At 39.7% G+C, this 22906-nt stretch overlaps 1 protein-coding gene across 6 annotated transcripts in view; it reads left to right on the top strand.

Annotated features, from left to right (window-relative positions):
- The window catches only part of LOC131702784 (tyrosine-protein phosphatase non-receptor type 22-like), a 39168-nt gene that overhangs the window by 4568 nt on the left and 11694 nt on the right, over positions 1-22906 (top strand). For 3 of the 6 annotated variants that reach the window (XR_009309538.1, XR_009309539.1, XM_059005002.1), the window contains exons 4-23: positions 674-769; positions 1529-1567; positions 3266-3337; positions 3880-3939; positions 4222-4364; positions 6480-6546; positions 7385-7462; positions 7675-7767; positions 11535-11623; positions 12106-12893; positions 13124-13183; positions 13583-13675; positions 14983-15054; positions 17902-17964; positions 18838-18968; positions 19487-19514; positions 20687-20749; positions 21064-21194; positions 21538-21565; positions 22644-22706. Coding sequence is in view for 4 of the 6 variants with exons in the window: in XM_059005002.1 (XP_058860985.1) it covers positions 674-769; positions 1529-1567; positions 3266-3337; positions 3880-3939; positions 4222-4364; positions 6480-6546; positions 7385-7462; positions 7675-7767; positions 11535-11623; positions 12106-12893; positions 13124-13183; positions 13583-13675; positions 14983-15054; positions 17902-17964; positions 18838-18968; positions 19487-19514; positions 20687-20749; positions 21064-21194; positions 21538-21565; positions 22644-22706 (2257 nt within the window). In the remaining 2 variants the exon portion in view is untranslated. The remainder of the gene's footprint in view (positions 1-673; positions 770-1528; positions 1568-3265; positions 3338-3879; positions 3940-4221; positions 4365-6479; positions 6547-7384; positions 7463-7674; positions 7768-11534; positions 11624-12105; positions 12894-13123; positions 13184-13582; positions 13676-14982; positions 15055-17901; positions 17965-18837; positions 18969-19486; positions 19515-20686; positions 20750-21063; positions 21195-21537; positions 21566-22643; positions 22707-22906) is intronic. The other 3 variants (XM_059005004.1, XM_059005005.1, XM_059005003.1) reach the window with 3 other exon arrangements.

Below are 22906 nucleotides of genomic sequence, written 5' to 3'. Positions count from 1 at the left end.
TGCCTTATAGAAGACAACATATATACTTAATATACTATATGAAATACAGTAATCCGTCGCATATCCGCCCATCACATAGCCGCCCTAACCGTTTATCCGCCATGATCAATCTCTTCAGCTATGTTAGTTTATTATTGAACAGAGAAGATTAGATCAGAGATTGTAGATCCTTTAGATTTTCGTACCCTGTGTTGTATGTGCTCCATGCACTGCCATTGCTGGTAGTGTCACGTGAACTGTTCAGTGTGTTGATATGTAAATAAATCCTGCGGGGCATATCAACTTCAACCTCCGTCTCGATCTCCTGCCTGACACTCAGCAGCAAATGCACACACCCACATGGCAAACGGCTACTCTGTCACAAGCATTAATACCCTGTATCTTTCTAAACAAGGGATTTAGGGGAGCTCCCTAATAAAAGCTGAATCTCAAAACAGTAATTGTGTGAACATAGTAATTGTTACAGCAGTGTATAATGGGATTTCAAACAGGATTCATTTATCTGACTTTTTACATCTCCGCCCTTACTCTGGTCCCACCGCAGTCAGATACGTGACGGATTACTGTATATGATATAATATACAATATACTGTATGTCATGTAACATAATTAGTTACATTAAACATATATCGGTTTCTACAAGGGTATCAGTACCGTTTCCATTTCTTTTTAGGGAGCATACGGGCAAAAGGCATACATTGCCACTCAGGGGCCCCTGCCGAACACTGTCTTAGATTTCTGGAGGATGATCTGGGAATACAATGTGCAAGTGAGTAATCAACAGAATGGAAGCATCTTTGCTGTGTATTACACTGTAAACACCTAGAATCACTGTGTGGATATTTAATAAAGTCATGCTGTTTATTACACTGTAAACACCTAGAATCACTGTGTGGATATTTAATAAAGTCATGCTGTTTATTACACTGTAAACACCTAGAATAACTGTGTGGATATTTAATAAAGTCATGCTGTTTATTACACTGTAAACACCTAGAATCATTGTGTGGATATTTCAGAAAGTCATGCTGTTTATTACACCTTTGAACACCTAGAATCACTGTGTGGATATTTCAGAGTCATGTTGTTTATTACACCTTTAAACACCTAGAATCACTGTGTGGATATTTCAGAGTCATGTTGTTTATTACACTGTAAACACCTAGAATCACTGTGTGGATATTTCAGAAAGTCATGCTGTTTATTACACCTTTAAACACCTAGAATCACTGTGTGGGTATTTCAGAAAGTCATGCTGTTTATTACACTGTAAATACACACAGAGTAGCACTCAACACCTCGAAAGGCCTCTTCTTTAGGTAAAATTTGAACTGATGACACAGAAAACTACTACATTATGTCCTAATAAATTCAATCTCCTCAGTGTGCTTGATAGGAACGAGACAATCTCTTCAGATTCCACAATACTTTTTTTTTTAATAATAAGTACAAACTGTATTTTGGTATAAACACCTTTATAAAGAAATGTTGTGATTTGAAATGACACGATGACCTTGTTTAATTCCAGGTTATTGTAATGGCCTGCAGGGAGTTTGAAATGGGAAGGGTAAGAGACCAAAAGATGGATTTATTTTTGTATTTATTTATTTTACTAGGTACATAGGTTTTATATTGTGCCATATGGCTCACTATACATGCTATTAAATCAATATGTGTTTTATATTTTAAAAACAATACATTTCACATATGGTGCCGCATTGGATAATTGTAATAACGAGTAAAGCCGATTGGTAATATTGAACCCTTTCCAAATGTAACTACAAAGTACCGTACATAGAGGTTAGAGTTCAGTTTACAAAGTACCGTACATAGAGGTCAGAGTTCAGTTTACAAAGTACCGTACATAGAGGTTAGAGTTCAGTTTACAAAGTACCGTATATAGAGGTCAGAGCTCGGTTTACAAAGTACCGTTCATAGAGGTCAGAGTTCAGTTTACAAAGTACCGTACATAGAGGTTAGAGTTCAGTTTACAAAGTACCGTATATAGAGGTTAGAGTTCAGTTTACAAAGTACCATATATAGAGGTCAGAGTTCAGTTTACAAAGTACCGTATATAGAGGTCAGAGCTCAGTTTACAAAGTACCGTACATAGAGGTTAGAGTTCAGTTTACAAAGTACCGTATATAGAGGTCAGAGCTCGGTTTACAAAGTACCGTAAATAGAGGTCAGAGTTCAGTTTACAAAGTACCGTACATAGAGGTTATAGTTCAGTTTACAAAGTACCATATATAGAGGTCAGAGTTCAGTTTACAAAGTACCGTATATAGAGGTCAGAGCTCAGTTTACAAAGTACCGTACATAGAGGTTATAGTTCAGTTTACAAAGTACCGTACATAGAGGTTATAGTTCAGTTTACAACGTACCATATATAGAGGTTAGAGTTCAGTTTACAAAGTACCGTATATAGAGGTCAGAGTTCAGTTTACAAAGTACCGTACATAGAGGTTAGAGTTCAGTTTACAAAGTACCGTACATAGAGGTTATAGTTCAGTTTACAAAGTACCGTACATAGAGGTTATAGTTCAGTTTACAAAGTACCATATATAGAGGTTAGAGTTCATTTTACAAAGTACCGTATATAGAGGTCAGAGCTCGGTTTACAAAGTACCGTACATAGAGGTTAGAGTTCAGTTTACAAAGTACCGTATATAGAGGTCAGAGCTCAGTTTACAAAGTACCGTACATAGAGGTTAGAGTTCAGTTTACAAAGTACCGTATATAGAGGTCAGAGTTCAGTTTACAAAGTACCGTACATAGAGGTTAGAGTTCAGTTTACAAAGTACCGTATATAGAGGTCAGAGTTCAGTTTACAAAGTACCGTACATAGAGGTTAGAGTTCAGTTTACAAAGTACCGTATATAGAGGTCAGAGCTCAGTTTACAAAGTACCGTACATAGAGGTTAGAGTTCAGTTTACAAAGTACCGTATATAGAGGTCAGAGTTCAGTTTACAAAGTACGGTACATAGAGGTTAGAGTTCATTTTACAAAGTACCGTACATAGAGGTTAGAGTTCAGTTTACAAAGTACCGTATATAGAGGTCAGAGCTCAGTTTTCCATTTTGTCAGAATCATGTTGAAATGGCCAGTGTTTTCTATCTGTTAATGCAACCCCAGCAGGGTCATAGCATCAGTGACTAAATCTTCCACCAAAAATTGAAATGAAGTGGTGCAAGGAGACAAGGGATTTTGATCTATACATTATATGATTCAAGGCTATTGACATTTATTTTTTTCTTCCCACAGAAAAAATGTGAGCGTTACTGGGCAGCCCCGGAAGAGGAGACGTTTAAGTGTGGCGTTTTCTCCATTTCATGCGTGAGTGCATCTTAATGTGATGATCGCTGCTACTTCTTATGAAGACCTTGCTGTTTCTAACAGGAAAGAATCTTCCTAAGAGTACTTGTAGTAAAGTCTATTCACATCTTTTTACTACCTGCACATTCTATCTCTTCTGAGGTTGCCAAGTGACTGCAATGGAAACTTTTGCTTTTTGTGGTCGGAGTGGTCAGGTTCCTGTCTTTAACCTTCAGCGCTCTGCTATGAAATATGTATTTACTGTTAATTTAGGACAGAGCGCTATCTACATACCAGAAAAGCAGCCTGTTCTTTAAAGCATGACAAGTGTTATAGAAATGTAAATGCGAAAGCTGTTTACAAGCTCCACTCTGCAGTGCAGTGTGAACGCAGCTGCGCTTTCATGTAAAACAGGCTTACTAAGTTGTGTTGAAACTTACTTTGAGAAAATACCCCCACTCTTTTGTACATGTTTATTGTTCCGTTGTGTGTGTGTATATATATGTGTGTGTGTGTGTGTGTGTACAGCTTTTCAGACATGTTCAATTTTCTTTATTTGATAGGAATCTGAGGAAAATAAAGGCGATTATGTTGTTAGGATACTTAAAGCAACCTTATTTAATGTAAGTATGCAATATATTGACTGATGTCTTACAAATCTAGTTGGCTGTTAGCAGCGCATGTAATATAAATGGAAAACAATTAAATGAAAGAGCAAAACACACAAGGTGAAGAATAGCACAGAGATGGGAATCTGCAAATCCTGAATATTGATGCATTGACTGGATGAAACATTTATTGTTGTCATCGTTTGTAGCTTCAGCATTTACAGTTTTCGCACACAGCAGCTTTTTTCCGTGGTGTGATTACTGTACATACTTTTATTCTATGCTTGTTCCTTACAGGAATGTCGTGCAATTTATCAACTCCACTATGTTAACTGGCCAGACCATGGAGTCCCCACCTCCATAGACCCAATGCTGGAGATGATCTGGGAAATGCGTTCCTATCAGGAACACGATGACGTCCCACTCTGTATCCACTGCAGGTAAGAACAGAGCCCAACCAGGAAAGAAGATCCCCACGCTGTGTCAACACCGTCAATACCTTTTCCCTTTATCTTCTCTCAAACATTTGTGTAGAAAAGTTTAACTAAGAGTCCTAAAGAAGGTTGATCGTTGATTCATGGTCTGTGTTGCGGTTTTCAATTTATAAATAAAACGTACAAAGATGTCTATCTGTTTTTCAGAGTGTTTTCACACACACGCACACACACGCGCACAAACACACACACACACGCACACATGCACACGTGCACACACACACACACACAGACACGCACGGACAGGCACAGGCAGACACACACACATGCACTAACACCCTCCTACCTCTGTCGTCCCCCCATCCCCCCATCCCCACCTCCCCCCGTCCCCTGCTGTCATGGAAGATTTTTTTTTCTAGTCAAAGGAAGTGACTGCTTGGCCAACAGCTTAAAAAAACACTGCACTCAATTCTTATTAAAAAAAACACTGCAGATTCAATTCTTATTAAAAACACTGCAGACTCAATTCTTATTAAAAACACTGCACTCAATTCTTATTAAAAAAACACTGCAGATTCAATTCTTATTAAAAACACTGCAGACTCAATTATTAAAAACACTGCAGATTCAATTCTTATTAAAAACACTGCAGATTCAATTCTTATTAAAAACACTGCAGACTCAATTATTAAAAACACTGCATATTCAATTATTATTAAAAACACTGCAGACACAATTCTTATTAAAACACTGCAGACTCAATTATTAAAAACACTGCAGACCCTTCTTATTAAAAACACTGCAGATTCAATTCTTATTAAAAACACTGCAGACACAATTCTTATTAAAACACTGCAGACTCAATTATTAAAAACACTGCAGACCCTTCTTATTAAAAACACTGCAGATTCAATTCTTATTAAAAACACTGCAGACACAATTCTTATTAAAACACTGCAGACTCAATTATTAAAAACACTGCAGACCCTTCTTATTAAAAACACTGCAGATTCAATTCTTATTAAAAACACTGCAGACTCAATTATTAAAAACACTGCAGACCCTTCTTATTAAAAAAAAACAGCAGACTCAATTCTTATTAAAAACACTGCAGACTCAATTCTTATTAAAAACACTGCAGATTCAATTCTTATTAAAAACACTACAGACACAATTCTTATTAAAAAAAAAACATTGCAGACCCAAATCTTATTTCCCTTTTGAATTCAAGCACACTGCTGCTGAAGCTGTCAGAAATCTCTTGGAGTCTAAATGCATTCTTGCAGAAGAAAGCTTTTGAATCTTAAATGGATGGGGAAAAAGTGGTGATATATTTACCCAGTTTAATTGCAAATACTGATTCCTTGCAACAGCCCCCCATTTTAAATGATACATTACCACTGTATTTAACTCTGTGCATAATGTACACATGGTCTGCGTTATGCTTTTGCCATGGTGTATTAGACTATTTTATAAGGATTTATGCATCATTTATAAAACAGGGAACTTTACATACATCCCATAATTAGTCTTGCGTCTGATTGTGTTGGGGGTGTTGATAGGGTTTGTTATATTATTTGTTTTTTGTTTAACGAGAGGAGGCCATTCAGCCCATCTTCCTCGTTTTGTTGTTAGTAGCTTATTGATCCCAGAATCTCATCAAGCAGCTTCTTGAAGGATCCCAGGGTGTCAGCTTCAAAAACATTACTGGGGAGTTGGTTCCAGACTCCCACAATTCTCTGTGTAAAAAAGTGCCTCCTATTTTCTGCTCTGAATGCTCCTTTATCTAATCTCCATTTGTGACCCCTGGTCCTTGTTTCTTTTTTCAGGTTAGAAAAGTCCCCTGGGTCGACATTGTCAATACCTTTTAGACTTTTGAATGTTTGAATCAGATCACCACGTGGTCTTCTTTGTTCAAGACTGAATAGATTCAATTCTTTTAGCCTGTCTGCATACGACATGCCTTTTAAACCCAGGATAATTCTGGTTGCTCTTCTTTGCAGTCTTTCTAGAGCAGCAATATCCTTTTTGTAGCGAGGTGACCAGAACTGAACACAATATTCTAGATGAGGTCTTACTAGTGCATTGTAAAGTTTTGACATTACTTCCCTTGTGTAACAGTGCTGGCTGTGGCAGGACCGGAGTGATATGTGCCATTGACTACACCTGGAAGCTGCTAAACAACGGGGTAAGGGTACACCTATCAGTAATCAGTAACGATGAATGAAGTTTTCTGGGATTGGAGTCACTGCAGCACATCTGTTGCTGGTCATCCTGTTTTATATGTCGATGGCCCGCTTGTGACCAGATGTATGCTTTCGGTGGTTTTTCCAGAAACACCCGGGAGACTGTCCTGCTGGACACATTGGTCAATGCAGATGGGCTGGTTGCACGAGCCCCACTGTCAAGCCCCTTGTGAAGTCACTGAGATCCTTCTGCTTTATCAGAACTATAGTGTTATTCCTTGTTACTAATTATTAAAACTAATAATAACACATTTAGAGTTGCTTTATGGATATTTAAGCTAACGTGTGTCCCAAACTTTAAGGTGTGGCTGATGCAGCAGTTTGACACTCCTGTGTCTTTATCAGGCCACACCTGGGACCGGCTCTGTCAGACTGGGTGGGTCACAGGGTTCTTATCTCAAATCAATGCTGGAAAGAGATCATCAAGAAAATACCTCACACAGACAGACACACAAATATGTTGTTATACCTGTGAAAGATTTTAGAAGTGTTAGGATCCCAAGGCAGAATACAAATACCCATTCACAGATCTACCAACACTCTTAGGGTTCATTGACAAATATGTTATATCTATAGTGCATTTTATATTTGATGCATTGCTCAGACAGACAACTGTGTATCTGTGGAGAACAGAGGTGACATTCCCTTTGGTTCTGAAAGATTTCTGCTTGAATCTGTGTGTGCTTATGACAGGACCCCATATGGGAAGTCTGAAGGGTTCCTCAATTGATTCACTCGGTGGTTTTTAACTGCTCTCTTCTTTTACTGTTTTGTATTCAGATTATCCCCGAGAACTTCAGTGTCTTCGATTTGGTTCAGGAAATGAGAACACAAAGGCCGTCCCTTGTCCAAACCAAGGTAGAAATTCAATATGCTGACATTCACCATATGCATGTAGTTATGTATTTACTGGAAGGTAATTCCATAGAATACAGTTTAAACTGGGATGTTATTGGGTATGGTATTAATTGTATTGGATTTTCTACCATAAATATCATGCCATATAAAGGCATTAAGAGAAATTCAAATTTTTTATATTTGAAGAAAGGGTCTTTTTTCCCTCTTTTCAGGAGCAGTACGAACTTGTTTACACTTCAGTAAAGCACTTGTTCCAGAACCATTTAGAGAACATGGGCAGAGATTGCAAATTGCACGTGACTGAGGTAAGATCAATTCAGATATCTTGCACATGTTTTATCCCATTTAGAAATATCAGCAGTGGAAGCATTTTGTGAGCCAGTTCAAAACTGGAGTGCCAGTGTGGCTGTTTCCTAACTAAAATTATGAGACAGGCACCGCTGTCCTGTACAACTATCAAATACTAGGGTCAGTTTGAAACTTCCTGTTCAATTTTATCACAGCCTGTGGTTGTGCTGAGCTCTGACACATAACTTAATTTATCAATAGTGTTTTTGTCGGATGTGGTCATTTACTGTAGAAACCAGCCAAAGGCCTTAAAGAAAAATGTGGCTGGGTGTGAAAAAAACAGACTTCCATTTACTCACGTTGAAGCTCTACTTTCATTTACTCATGTCTTGAAGCTGTGCTTTCATTTACTCACGTTGAAGCTCTACTTTCATTTACTCATGTCTTGAAGCTCTGCTTTCATTTACTCATGTCTTTAAGCTCTGCTTTCATTTCCTCATGTCTTGAAGCTGTGCTTTCATTTAATCATGTCTTGAAGCACTGCTTTCATTTACTCATGTCTTGAAGCTCTGCTTTCATTTCCTCATGTCTTGAAGCTCTGCTTTCATTTAATCATGTCTTAAAGCTGTGCTTTCATTTACTCACGTTGAAGCTCTGCTTTCATTTACTCATGTCTTGAAGCTCTGCTTTCATTTACTCATGTCTTGAAGCTCTGCTTTCATTTACTCACATTGAAGCTCTGCTTTCATTTACTAATGCCTTGAAGCTGTGCTTTCATTTACTCATGTCTTGAAGCTGTGCTTTCATTTACTAATGTCTTGAAGCTGTGCTTTCATTTACTCACGTTGAAGCTGTGCTTTCATTTACTCATGTCTTGAAGCTCTGCTTTCATTTACTAATGTATTGAAGCTGTGCTTTCATTTACTCACGTTGAAGCTCTGCTTTCATTTACTCATGTCTTGAAGTTGTGCTTTCATTTACTCATGTCTTGAAGCTCTGCTTTCATTTACTCATGTCTTGAAGCTCTGCTTTCATTTACTCATGTCTTGAAGCTCTGCTTTCATTTACTCACATTGAAGCTCTGCTTTCATTTACTAATGTCTTGAAGCTCTGCTTTCATTTACTCATGTCTTGAAGCTGTGCTTTCATTTACTCATGTCTTGAAGCTCTGCTTTCATTTACTCATGTCTTGAAGCTCTGCTTTCATTTACTCATGTCTTGAAGCTCTACTTTCATTTACTCATGTCTTGAAGCTCTGCTTTCATTTACTCATGTCCTGAAGCTCTGCTTTCATTTACTCATGTCTTGAAGCTGTGCTTTCATTTACTCACGTTGAAGCTCTGCTTTCATTTACTCATGTCTTGAAGCTCTGCTTTCATTTACTCATGTCTTGAAGCTGTGCTTTCATTTACTCATGTCTTGAAGCTCTGCTTTCATTTACTCATGTCTTGAAGCTCTGCTTTCATTTACTCACGTTGAAGCTCTGCTTTCATTTACTCATGTCTTGAAGCTCTACTTTCATTTACTCATGTCTTGAAGCTCTACTTTCATTTACTCATGTCTTGAAGCTCTGCTTTCATTTACTCATGTCTTGAAGCTGTGCTTTCATTTACTCATGTCTTGAAGCTGTGCTTTCATTTACTCATGTCCTGAAGCTCTGCTTTCATTTACTCACATTGAAGCTCTGCTTTCATTTACTAATGTCTTGAAGCTCTGCTTTCATTTACTCATGTCTTGAAGCTGTGCTTTCATTTACTCATGTCTTGAAGCTCTGCTTTCATTTACTCATGTCTTGAAGCTCTGCTTTCATTTACTCATGTCTTGAAGCTCTGCTTTCATTTACTCATGTCTTGAAGCTCTGCTTTCATTTACTCATGTCTTGAAGCTCTACTTTCATTTACTAATGTCTTGAAGCTCTGCTTTCATTTACTCACATTGAAGCTCTGCTTTCATTTACTAATGTCTTGAAGCTCTGCTTTCATTTACTCATGTCTTGAAGCTGTGCTTTCATTTACTCATGTCTTGAAGCTCTGCTTTCATTTACTCATGTCTTGAAGCTCTGCTTTCATTTACTCACGTTGAAGCTCTGCTTTCATTTACTCATGTCTTGAAGCTCTACTTTCATTTACTCATGTCTTGAAGCTCTACTTTCATTTACTCATGTCTTGAAGCTCTGCTTTCATTTACTCATGTCCTGAAGCTCTGCTTTCATTTACTCATGTCTTGAAGCTGTGCTTTCATTTACTCACGTTGAAGCTCTGCTTTCATTTACTCATGTCTTAAAGCTGCTGCTTTTCTGTAGTTTCCATGTTTACATCATGGCAACATTTTAAACCTTTCACTTTTTGTGCTGCACCGTCAGGTCTTTATCAAATGTCTTTGGAGCATGCCTGTTTTCTGTACTGTTAGAATTGAGTAGCAAGCCTGTCCATAACTGAACCTCTATACTAGTGATTCTGTGACTTCAATAGGCAAAAGCAGCCACTTAGCAACATCATCCATACATACAGTACCATGCATAGGATTGCATGCTTCAGTGGCAGTTTTGAAGCTGGGGTTTTGTGAGGAGGACAATGTTTGCCTCTTGGCTCAGCAGAGGCGAAAGCCAGCATGCTCTTTCAGAACCTCTTCACTGGGCTGCCTGAGCAGGTGGGTTCATTAGGGCCTGGTGATGGACTCCACTCCCGACTGAAGCAGGAACCAGCTCTGCACTGCAGCACCCAGCCTGTCTCCTCAGAGTCTAGCATGACACAAAGTGGTGCTCACACTGAGACATAGTGTGGGTGTAGTTTCCGCTCACAATGCCAGCTCATAGAAAGTTTCAATCAGACGGATTATCTCTCTTATCATGAGTCATTTTAGGAATGCTTTTTCAAAGTCTGTTTTTCTTAATTAAAAGATCTTCTATGGTCATGAAAGTGTTCTAGACTGTTGATGGCTTATTTACCAGCAGTCTAGAGCTGTTTCATGAATATTAGAAATGATTTTACTCCACTTTTTTATTTGTTAAATGGTAATATCTTACTAACATATTAATAGGGCCAATAACTGTATTTCTTTTCCTACCTCTTTTACATTGATATGAATGTAGATAAAATGAAAACATTACCTTGGTCTAATGGTATCTGTCACATCTACGACTTTGTTGATTTTTAACGTCAGCTGATATTAGTTTTACATCCATTGCACTCAAACACAAATTACACATGTATGCGGCACACTAGCATATAATGGTGTATATCATTTTAATTGCAAACATCTACATTGCTGTGTGAGTAACTGTTAATCAACCCTGCCCATGTTTTTCAACCCTCTTCACACTTTGGAGCAGAATGTAAATACTGTGAAGTGAAGCCACCACATACACAGTGTTTATCACTACAGCAGAGTTCCAGGCAGCTAGAGGCAGCTGCTGGACCCTTCTTAGGCAAAGTCCTAATATACAGTATTGGCACAAATGGGGCTACTTTGGGCTATTTCCAAGGATACTGCATGCCAGTTTGTCAGAAAAGAAAAATGAGATTTAAACGGAGAACAAAACATCATGGGTGACTGTTGTAGCCCTTTCATTAACTTGTTAGTTTCACTCTTTACCCTGGAGGGTTTGTTTCCCGGTTTTGGAAGAAAAGGCAACTCATTTTGCACTGCAGCAAACATTTGCAAATATACCATCTCAATGTATTATTATTTGAGTGTTCTGTATTTATTATTTTGATTGAAGATACATCAAACTACTCCCATCAGTTAGTTTCAGTTTTAATAGTGCATTCACTGTCCTTTACAGAGTCTATCTACACCTTTGGATATCTCATCTGAAAGTGAGACAACAGCAAGCCAAGAATCTAATATTGTGGAACCAGTGCAAGTTTACAGGTATGCTTTTCAAACTTTATAATGGCCAGAGTGGCCGGCAGGAAAGCAGTGCTTTTATGACAGCATCAGATTCATTGTCTGCTTGTTTGTTTGTTTGGTTTTTTTGCATTAGTAATAGACTGAAAATATCTTTATTGTAGCTGAGCTGTAAATGTATGTCTGTATTAATAACCACCCTGATTTTCCCGGGACAGTCTCCTTTTTAGGGAGCAGGTCCTGGTGTCCCCACAGGTTTAGTAAAATGTTATTTTTGGGTATATATATATAATGTGTGATACAGATATGCGGTTTTACAGGGTTAATAAAAAGAATAACGTTTTGCCCCCCCCCCCCCCCAGTCATGTCCCAGGTTTAGGCTTCACAAAGTTGGTAACTTTAATCAGTGGTGAAGTTCTGTCAGTTTCCCTGTCAAGTGTTCTTTCATTTTTAAATTTAATATATGATATGAAATGACTATGTGTATTTGTGCTTTTTCTACTCAGATATTCAGATGAGGAAAGGCCAGAGAAAACTCTTAATCATTGTTTTGATCTTGCACAAGAAATTGCACCATTGACTTCCTCTGCATACCAGGCCAACACTCAGCCACAGAGCACCCGGCACAGCTTCAGCCCCGTGAGGCACACAGACTCTTACGACCCTGATGCAGATATAAGGTGCAGCAGCGCAGGCTTGTCTGAAATTAGAAGGCGGCAGCACCTTTCTATGTTTATCCACAACAATAGCTGGGGGATAGATCAGGAGAATGTCCTCAGCTTAGACTCAGACAGGACAGAGGACAGTTACCTGTCTTCAGGATTAACAAACCCTAGAGATGGGCCTGGTGGTAAGATACCAGTATGCAGGGTGAAATCAAATCCTTTTACTCAGGGCTATCCAGGGGAGGAATGTGGCCAGGGAATGATGGGAGCCTTGTGGGACCTTCGCCAGGAACACACATCACGTTCCTTGAATAACCTGGACCAGTACAGAGGGGTGCTGGACGGGCTGGAGGATCTCAGCTTCACTCGCCCTTACTGGGAACTAGCTCCAGCAAACAAAGAGCACTGGAGTGAACCTGCGGATCCCTCTCCCTTTCATCCTGCTTCTCAGGACCATGCTGGCTTCTGTTATACTGTGGAGGATCCTTACTTCTCTGCAGATATTATTGATTCCCTTGATGGATCTCAGGATGTCCTCGGGGGGTCTAGTGGAAACGCTAGTGAATGGGGGGAGGGAGCCCTTGACCACTGGACCAAGATCCCTAGTTACAACACCTCTTCATCTCGAGGTCAGTATGTCTTTGAATGGCACTTTATCAGAACACCAACCCAGCCATCCCGATAACAGGGGAAACGCAACAGAAGGTGGGCGTTATCTTAGTTTTCAAAGCGGAAATACTAAACATGGTGATCCAGCTTAGTATATCCTGAACCTTTCACAGCAACCCTTTGACTCTTTGATGAACGCTGTATCCATTATCCCCACATCTTCTAATTTATATATTGAATCTTTTTGCAGGTCTTCTTAAATGGACTTCTTATACACAAACAAGACATGAATACCCTGACTCAGATTCCTGTGAGAAACTGACTGCTTCTATTAATACATTCTTCTTAATTTTACTTCCCCCTTTTTTTATATAATTTTGATGTTTCACACAATGTGACACTCTTGGAATTGCCTTTCCTTAAAGAATGTGCAACTTTGCTATAACAGCAATGTTGTCATTTACCAGCTTTTTAAAGCAATGGGTAAATAGGGAGCACTAAGCTGTTCTTCTATTAAAACTGCTGGACACTAGTGATCTCTACTGAGGCCTTGCACCAGTTTCATTTCAATATGCTTCACCATGAACCTTTACCACTGTGCCAGGCCCTCCTGCACTGCCATGCTTTTTGTCAAGGTGTGCCACGTAGGGTTCTGCGCTTTGCTTTCATAGTCACTGTACACACTTCTTCACCATGTCTTCTTTCTTAGTTTTAGCCGCTTCAGATAACCACGCTGGTGAAGAAACTCCACCACCCCTGCCAGAGAGAACTCCAGAGTCCTTTGTGTTGCCCAGCCAGTGTGGTAAGCACGCATTCAAACACACAGGCTGATTGTTACAGCTGCCTAATGGACACTCAGCACACAATGGGGGGTTGACAAATGTTAGGCAACACACAGTGTAAGCTGAGTGAAAGCTTTCTTATTCAGTATAAATAAAGATAAACAAAACAAACAAGAGCAAGAAAAGGTGATACCCGGCTATATTTGTCCCTAAAGCCAGGGAAATCTTCTGCCAGGGTGTGATTAGTTACTTGCCTTACAGACAATTGGATGTCACAGAATTTTTTAATGTTGAATTCAGATAAAACAGAGGTCATGCCAGTGGAATCACAGAACCAACTAAAAGGAAATGTGGGATTACATGAGCTTGACCCTTGCAGTCTCTCATCAAAATTTAAACTAGAAATTAAGAGTTTGGGGATCATCTTTGATCATTATCTAGCATTTGAGACTCATATTAGGGAAGTTACTAAATTATCTTTATACCATTTCAGAACTATAGCCAAACTTAGACCAATTATTTCTGTATCCGATGCAGAGAGACTAATGCATGCCTTTGTTTCATTTAGAATTGATATTGCAATGCACTTTTTTCTGGTGTCCCAAAACACGTGGTATCCCGCTTGCAGCTTGTTCAGAATACCACCGCTAAAATTCTGACTAAACCCAGAAAAAGTGAACATATTACCCTGTTTTGGCCTTTTTACACTGGCTCCCTGTGCAGTATAGAATTGATTTTAAGATTTTGCTGTTAACTTACAAGGCCCTGAATGGATTAGCACCTAGTTATTTGCATGAGTTACTGACCCCACATCTTCCAAACCGCACTCTGAGATCACAGGATGCGGGGCTACTGGTTATTCCTAGGGTCAACAAAAGCAACACAGGAGGTAGGGCTTTTTCTTGTAGCGCTCCTAAATTATGGAATGCTCTGCCTTCGTTTGTCAGGGAAGCTGGGACCGTTACAGTTTTCAAGTCAAGACTAAAAATGCACTTTTATAAAATGGCTTTCTTATCTTAGTGGGTTTTAATGTAACTTTAAAATGAATGCTTTTGTATTATTATTACGTGTATACTGTTATTTAAATCTGTTATTTAAATAGTCTGATTGTGGCAGTTGTATGTGTGACATGCTATGCTAATGTATTGTGGTTTGTTCTTTTTTTTGGCTGTGTACTGTATAGTGCTTTGCGATACTTTTGTATAATATGCACTATAGAAATGCAATAAATAAATAAATCAATAAATCAAAATAATAAAATAATAAGTATGTCATGTATATTTACTGCATGTTCTTTCCGGGTTTAAGTTCATGTTTGTTTCCTCAGAGCCTGCCTCTGCTGCCCAGCTTCCTGTTCCTATACGCACAGAGGAGTTTATTGAGGTTCCCAGGGACAATGGTAAGTAGTGATGGATGGGGTCTTACTCTTATAACCTTACTTCATAAATGTTGACAGTTACCAGTAAAACTTAGGATTTACCAGATTCTGACTTTACTGTAACATATATACAGTGCAATGAACAAAGACATACAGATAAGTATAACATGGTGTGAAGATTTGAGTGTGTCATTGTAATTGTATTGTAACAATGATAAGTATAACATGGTGTGAAGATTTGAGTGTGTCATTGTAATTGTATTGTAACAAGCTGTTTTCCATTTCAGTATTGTCTCTAATAACATATTTAAACTACAGTGTGACATATTACATACAGCATTGATATTGCTAGTGTAGAAATGCTGTGATGTTGACTGTGGTGTGAATCAGGTTCACACCCAGTTCCACCCTGTTCTGTCTTAACACAGTGTTGTAATCAAATCACAGGGAGGTAAGACTTGAGTCGAATCAAGTCTTTTGCTGGAGTCGAGTCACCTATCTGGCTCGAGTCAATTCGAGTCATTAGTTCTGACAGTTCGAGACGCTTTGATTTAATCAGATTCATTTTACAGGAGATTAGCAATCTACAAGTAAAAAGAAAAGGACATTTCAATTAACAATACAACATTGAGATCACAATAATGTGCTCATACTTGCCCCACTGATGTTCACCATTAAAGGTCCACAGTTTCTGCCTTGTGTTTTGTCTCCATTTCAGTGAATTCACGGTTCCTTGGCCTATTTATAAGCAGATTTTGTTATTGGGTTGAATGTACAATAATGGATACTACAAAACAAAATAATTCATTTATTTACAATTTTACTGATGGCAGCCTGAGTGTTTCACTTTTTCTCAACAGTGAAACTCCCTTATAGTTTTTTTCAGAATCCTTAACCATATTAAAGGACATTTTGTGGCATTTAATTTGATATTTGATATATAGATCTTGCTTCTAGGCCTTAAAACAGCAGCTACAAAGGAAAACAGTCCAAGTAATGCAACTGAGATGAAATCAGAGTTTAAAACCATTGCATACTCGCACATATATGATCCAGCTCAAAATCAATAAACCATTGCATACTCACACATATATGATCCAGCTCAAAATCAGCTGTGCAAACAAACACTTTTTTTTTTTTTACCGGTGTGATAATTGATCTGTTCACCCACTATGACAGAATCCACAGACCACTTCTTAAATTTCATTGATCATCTGTACCGTGTGCCAGTGGTTGTAGAAGGCTACAAGAATGTAAAAAAATAAATACAATTATTAAAGCTCCAGAGGGTTGTTTATGTGTTCATTTCTTGTACAGTGCATTATTAGGTTAAATATTTAAATTTATAGGCTTTCTGCTGCATTTAAGTTTTTAAGCTTACTTAAGTAAAAATCTATTGATTGACCCACCAAGTAAGTAATTTCTTATTGATACTTGATAAGAAATAACAAAAAAGATCAAAAACGAATTAAGTTATTTTAGACACAGTTTATTTTTGTTTGGCATTTCTCAGTGCTGGCAGGATGCAGACTGCTTATCTCTCTCCCTGTCGACTCCATAGTTTTTGCGAACTCGATGAGCACAGGTACTCTAGATTTCCCTTCCATGCTGCTAACGCTCTTCTCTCTGTCTCTATGTTGTCACGTGTTCCTCTCACTCATAAAGAGGCCGGGCTTGTATACATCACAAGAAGGGTTGCGGTTACTGAAAACGAAATTGATTGTGTAATTTATTTTATCATAAAGACTATGACTCGAGTCAAGTGGAGTCTTTTGGGCCGGGACTTGAGTCGAGTCTTTTCTTGCAGGGACTCGAGTCGAGTCTTTTCTTGCAGGGCCTCGAGTCGAGTCGAGTCTTTTCTTGCAGGGCCTCGAGTTGATTCAAGTCTTTTCTTGCAGGGACTCGAGTCGAGTCGAGTCTTTTCTTGCAGGGCCTCGAGTTGATTCGAGTCTTTTCTTGCAGGGACTCGAGTCGAGTCTTTTCTTGCAGGGCCTCGAGTCGAGTCTTTTCTTGCAGGGACTCGAGTCGAGTCTTTTCTTGCAGGGCCTCGAGTCGAGTCTTTTCTTGCAGGGACTCGAGTCGAGTCTTTTCTTGCAGGGACTCGAGTCGAGTCGAGTCTTTTCTTGCAGGGCCTCGAGTTGATTCGAGTCTTTTCTTGCAGGGACTCGAGTCGAGTCTTTTCTTGCAGGGACTCGAGTCGAGTCTTTTCTTGCAGGGCCTCGAGTCGAGTCGAGTCTTTTCTTGCAGGGCCTCGAGTTGATTCAAGTCTTTTCTTGCAGGGACTCAAGTCGAGTCGAGTCTTTTCTTGCAGGGCCTCGAGTTGATTCGAGTCTTTTCTTGCAGGGACTCGAGTCGAGTCTTTTCTTGCAGGGACTCGAGTCGAGTCTTTTCTTGCAGGGCCTCGAGTCGAGTCGAGTCTTTTCTTGCAGGGCCTCGAGTCGAGTCAAGTCTTTTCTTGCAGGGCCTCGAGTTGATTTGAGTCTTTTCTTGCAGGGCCTCGAGTCGAGTCGAGTCTTTTCTTGCAGGGACTCGAGTCGAGTCTTTTCTTGCAGGGACTCGAGTCGAGTCTTTTCTTGCAGGGCCTCGAGTCGAGTTGAGTCTTTTGAGCAGGGCCTCGAGTCAAGTCGAGTCTTTTCTTGCAGGGACTCGAGTCGAGTAAAGTCTTTTGAGTAGGGACTCGAGTCGAGTCATTTGATGACAATGATTTGAGTCGAGTCAAGTCACCAAAGATTGTGACTTGTGGAGTCCCTGACTGAGTCATTACAACTCTATCTTAACCCCAGGTCAGTGCACTGAATGATCTATCTGAAATAATCTCTCTGAAGTGATCTCTCTTAAAAAGGTTCATATGAATGTTTCTTTTCACAGACTCTCACACTCCTCCACTCCGTGAAAGAACTCTGAAGTCATTTGTGCTCACCAGCAAAGAGAGTGAGTACTCTGAGCTGCTGAGCCCGGTAATAAGCAGAGGAAAGAATGAAACAATAAGGCACTGTTAGAAAAAATATTCAATTAAATAAATAACTGCTATTTTTTGCCTTTTAAAGGGCACTTTTGATTTTGCAGTGTACAGGCTGCTACACACCAGATTTTTCATCGGCCGACAAGATACTTACGCAGTGACATGACCACACACACCTGAAATAACACACACACACACACAATCTGATAGATTTGAAAACGATATAAAAATTGCTATGGACAAAACTATGATCAAGACATATATTGAAGACTATATTCGTCAACATGAATATCCCTCTGACTGTATTTCAACATAAACCATACATACCAGCAATAAATCATACATACCAGGCTTATCCAGTTCTTAAAAATAGACTCCCATATATTACCTTTCATCTCTCCAGCAAGTATTATTTATTCCTCTGTCATTTTGGATACTGCTTCGCCTTGGTGCACACTATGCATTAAAGCTGTCTCTGATTGGTCAATCCTATTTATTTTGCATCACTCCCGCATCGCTTCTTGTGTCGCCTGTGGCGTGACAGATACTTATCAAAGGTATAGGTTCTATCGCATCGCTTCTGGTGTGTAGCGAGCTTAAGTTTCATTTACATTTCTTTAATTACTATATTGTAAAATTGCAAAGTTTATGCTGTGACAATGTAATCCAAATAAGACTACTACTTGAAATAGCTCATGGCTGCATGCAACCAAATAACTATTAAATATTGATTCTGATATATAACTCCCATGAAAACAGGAAAACTGAATTGCTACCCTGCAAAATGTGCACATCACATTGGCTGAACCTGTTGACCAAACCCTCCCTCCTCTTTGTCCCAGGTTTTCTGAGCCCAGCCCCCCAGCCCCAGCCTTCCACAGACACGTTAAGAGTGGGAATGTCTTCGGAATGGTGCGGGAATCCTCAACCAAAGACCTTTTTAGAACCAGAGAAATCAATGAGCAGAAGCAAGGTAACTGACCAATGAAATCACTGAGCAGAAGCAAGGTAACTGACCAATGAAATCAATGTGCAGAAGCAAGGTAACTGACCAATGAAATCAATGAACACAAGCAAGGTAACTGACCAATGAAATCAATGTGCAGAAGCAAGGTAACTGACCAATGAAATCAATGAGCAGAAGCAAGGTAACTGACCAATGAAATCAGTGAGCAGAAGCAAGGTAACTGACCAATGAAATCACTGAGCAGAAGCAAGGTAACTGACCAATGAAATCAATGAGCAGAAGCAAGGTAACTGACCAATGAAATCACTGAGCAGAAGCAAGGTAACTGACCAATGAAATCAATGAACACAAGCAAGGTAACTGACCAATGAAATCAATGAACACAAGCAAGGTAACTGACCAATGATATCAATGAGCAGAAGCAAGTTAACTGTGTTGACTGCTCATTCAACTCAGTAGATCCGGAACAGTGAAAACATGTAAAAGAAAAGGTACTTAATGGTGTCAATGTTTTTATTTTTCAGAGTTTAAAATTTAGAACTTCAAACCTGGGTAAGTTAAGTGCAAACCTATTTTTATTTTTTCACTGTTAATGCATGGCATCTGTGTTTACTTCCTGAAAATGTTACTTCTGATCTGTATTTAATCTACAGCTTTAATCTGCAAGGTAATGTTGTGAAATACACATGGAGTAGCACCGGACAGCATAACTGTTAATAAACATGTGAGGCAAGGTAGCCAGATTGATTTTATGAGAGAGCTAGTATCATCATGCTGCATGTCCTGACACTGCAGTTTATTGTAGTAATACTGCAGGGTCGTGCCACAGCATTGGTCTATAGCAGTGTACCGAGTCTTGTAGGGCGGCAGTGCACTGCTGAGGCAGGCTGTGTAATGAGTCTTGTAGGATGGCATTGCCTTGCTGCAGGCAGGCTGTGTAATGAGTCTTGTAGGATGGCAGTGCACTGCTGAGGCAGGCTATGTAATGACTCTTGTAGTGTGGCAGTGCACTGCTGCAGGTAGGCTGTGTAATGGCCCTGTGTGGCAAAGTGGTTCACAGTGTGCAGGTGCAAGTGATCAATGAACAGACAATTATAATCCAAGTGCAAAGTTGTTTAATGGGTTTGTATGTCCAGTGTCTTTATTGTACTCCCAAACGAAACACAAAACACTTACACAAGTCCGTTAGTGCGTGAATTAGTGCTCGTGGTGCAAAAACAGTTATTTGTGATATAAGTGCAGTGCTGTTCCGGATTTGTGCTGGCCTCTGGCGACAGCTCCGGAATGTGTTAGCTGTCTAATAATAACAAGTAACAATTAGACAAAACAAACAAACAAACACTCACGATACAGATACACCAAACACAGGTCCTTCCGGGTTCTTTTTTATTAACCAAAACGAAGGAACAGATTACGTCTCTTCGACCCCTACTAATACAGTCACTCATGACCCCTTGGTAAACGATTGCAGCCGCTCCTCCAATCCACGGCAGCCTCATCATTTCCCTTCCGGGTCGATGAGTTAATGTACCGAAGCTCCGCCCCTTTTCTAAATGACCAACTTCCTTTTAACCCTCGGAACGAAGTGTCAGGCCAAGCAGTCCAGAGTACTCTGTTCTCGTTACTTAGTGCCCTCACAGGTTGGGAGGGAGATTTACCACCAAGAATCATTGTCTTTCTGTCACATCCTGCAATAGATTTCTTCTGTTTGTTTCTTTTCTCAGAGTCTCCGCCTCCATCCACTCCCCCTCTACCTGAAAGAACACCAGAGTCATTTGTGCTGGCCAGTGAGTAGACAAAGACCTGGTTTCATTCCCACTCTGTTACTTTTGAGATGCTAAGCCTGTTGGTAATTAGACAACAGGAATATTTATACATTTGGCTTTTAGAATTGCATCCATGGCCTCACAACATAAGATACTTAACTCATATGCAAGGAGCTTTCTGAAAAAGAAAAAAAACTCACATTTACTAGTATGATCATATGTTTGACTGAAACCCCAGTTAGCAGACATAAAAAATACTGAATTGCTACCCTGCAAGATGCGCACATCACATTGGTTGAACCTGCTGACCAAACCCTCCCTCCTCTTTGTCCCAGGTTTTCTGAGCCCAGCCCCCCAGCCCCAGCCTTCCACAGACACGTTAAGAGTGGGAATGTCTTCGGAATGGTGCGGGAATCCTCAACCAAAGACCTTTTTAGAACCAGATAAATCAATGAGCAGAAGCAAGGTAACTGACCAATGAAATCAATGAACACAAGCAAGGTAACTGACCAATGAAATCAGTGAGCAGAAGCAAGGTAACTGACCAATGAAATCAGTGAGCAGAAGCAAGGTAACTGACCAATGAAATCACTGAGCAGAAGCAAGGTAACTGACCAATGAAATCAATGAGCAGAAGCAAGGTAACTGACCAATGAAATCACTGAGCAGAAGCAAGGTAACTGACCAATGAAATCACTGAGCAGAAGCAAGTTAACTGTGTTGACTGCTCATTCAACTCAGTAGATCCGGAACAGTGAAAACATGTAAAAGAAAAGGTACTTAATGGTGTCAATGTTTTTATTTTTCAGAGTTTAAAATTTAGAACTTCAAACCTGGGTAAGTTAAGTGCAAACATATTTTTATTTTTTCACTGTTAATGCATGGCATCTGTGTTTACTTCCTGAAAATGTTACTTCTGATCTGTATTTAATCTACAGCTTTAATCTGCAAGGTAATGTTGTGAAATACACGTGGAGTAGCACCGGACAGCATAACTGTTAATAAACATGTGAGGCAAGGTAGCCAGATTGATTTTATGTGAGAGCTAGTATCATCATGCTGCATGTCCTGACACTGCAGTTTATTGTAGTAATACTGCAGGGTCGTACCACAGCATTGGTCTATAGCAGTGTACCGAGTCTTGTAGGGCGGCAGTGCACTGCTGAGGCAGGCTGTGTAATGAGTCTTGTAGGATGGCAGTGCACTGCTGCAGGTAGGCTGTGTAATGGCCCTGTGTGGCAAAGTGGTTCACAGTGTGCAGGTGCAAGTGATCAATGAACAGACAGACAATTATAATCCAGGTGCAAAGTTGTTTAATGGGTTTGTGTGTCTTTATTGTACTCCCAAACGAAACACAAAACACTTACACAAGTCCGTTAGTGCGTGAATTAGTGCTCGTGGTGCAAAAACAGTTATTTGTGATATAAGTGCAGTGCTGTTCCGGATTTGTGCTGGCCTCTGGCGACAGCTCCGGAATGTGTTAGCTGTCTAATAATAACAAGTAACAATTAGACAAAACAAACAAACAAACACTCACGATACAGATACACCAAACACAGGTCCTTCCGGGTTCTTTTTTATTAACCAAAACGAAGGAACAGATTACGTCTCTTCGACCCCTACTAATACAGTCACTCATGACCCCTTGGTAAACGATTGCAGCCGCTCCTCCAATCCACGGCAGCCTCATCATTTCCCTTCCGGGTCGATGAGTTAATGTACCGAAGCTCCGCCCCTTTTCTAAATGACCAACTTCCTTTTAACCCTCGGAACAAAGTTTCATGCCAAGCAGTCTAAGGTACTCTGTTCTCATTACTTAGTGCCCTCACAGGTTGGGAGGGAGATTTACCACCAAGAATCATTGTCTTTCTGTCACATCCTGCAATAGATTTCTTCTGTTTGTTTCTTTTCTCAGAGTCTCCGCCTCCATCCACTCCCCCTCTACCTGAAAGAACACCAGAGTCATTTGTGCTGGCCAGTGAGTAGACAAAGACCTGGTTTCATTCCCACTCTGTTACTTTTGAGATGCTAAGCCTGTTGGTAATTAGACAACAGGAATATTCATACATTTGGCTTTTAGAATTGCATCCATGGCCTCACAACATAAGATACTTAACTCATATGCAAGGATCTTTCTGAAAAAGAAAAAAAACTCACATTTACTAGTATGATTATATG

This window comes from Acipenser ruthenus, chromosome 30 (assembly GCF_902713425.1).
Source record: "Acipenser ruthenus chromosome 30, fAciRut3.2 maternal haplotype, whole genome shotgun sequence".
Taxonomy (NCBI): Eukaryota; Metazoa; Chordata; class Actinopteri; order Acipenseriformes; family Acipenseridae; genus Acipenser; species Acipenser ruthenus.
This window is presented reverse-complemented; position numbering and strand designations above follow the sequence as displayed.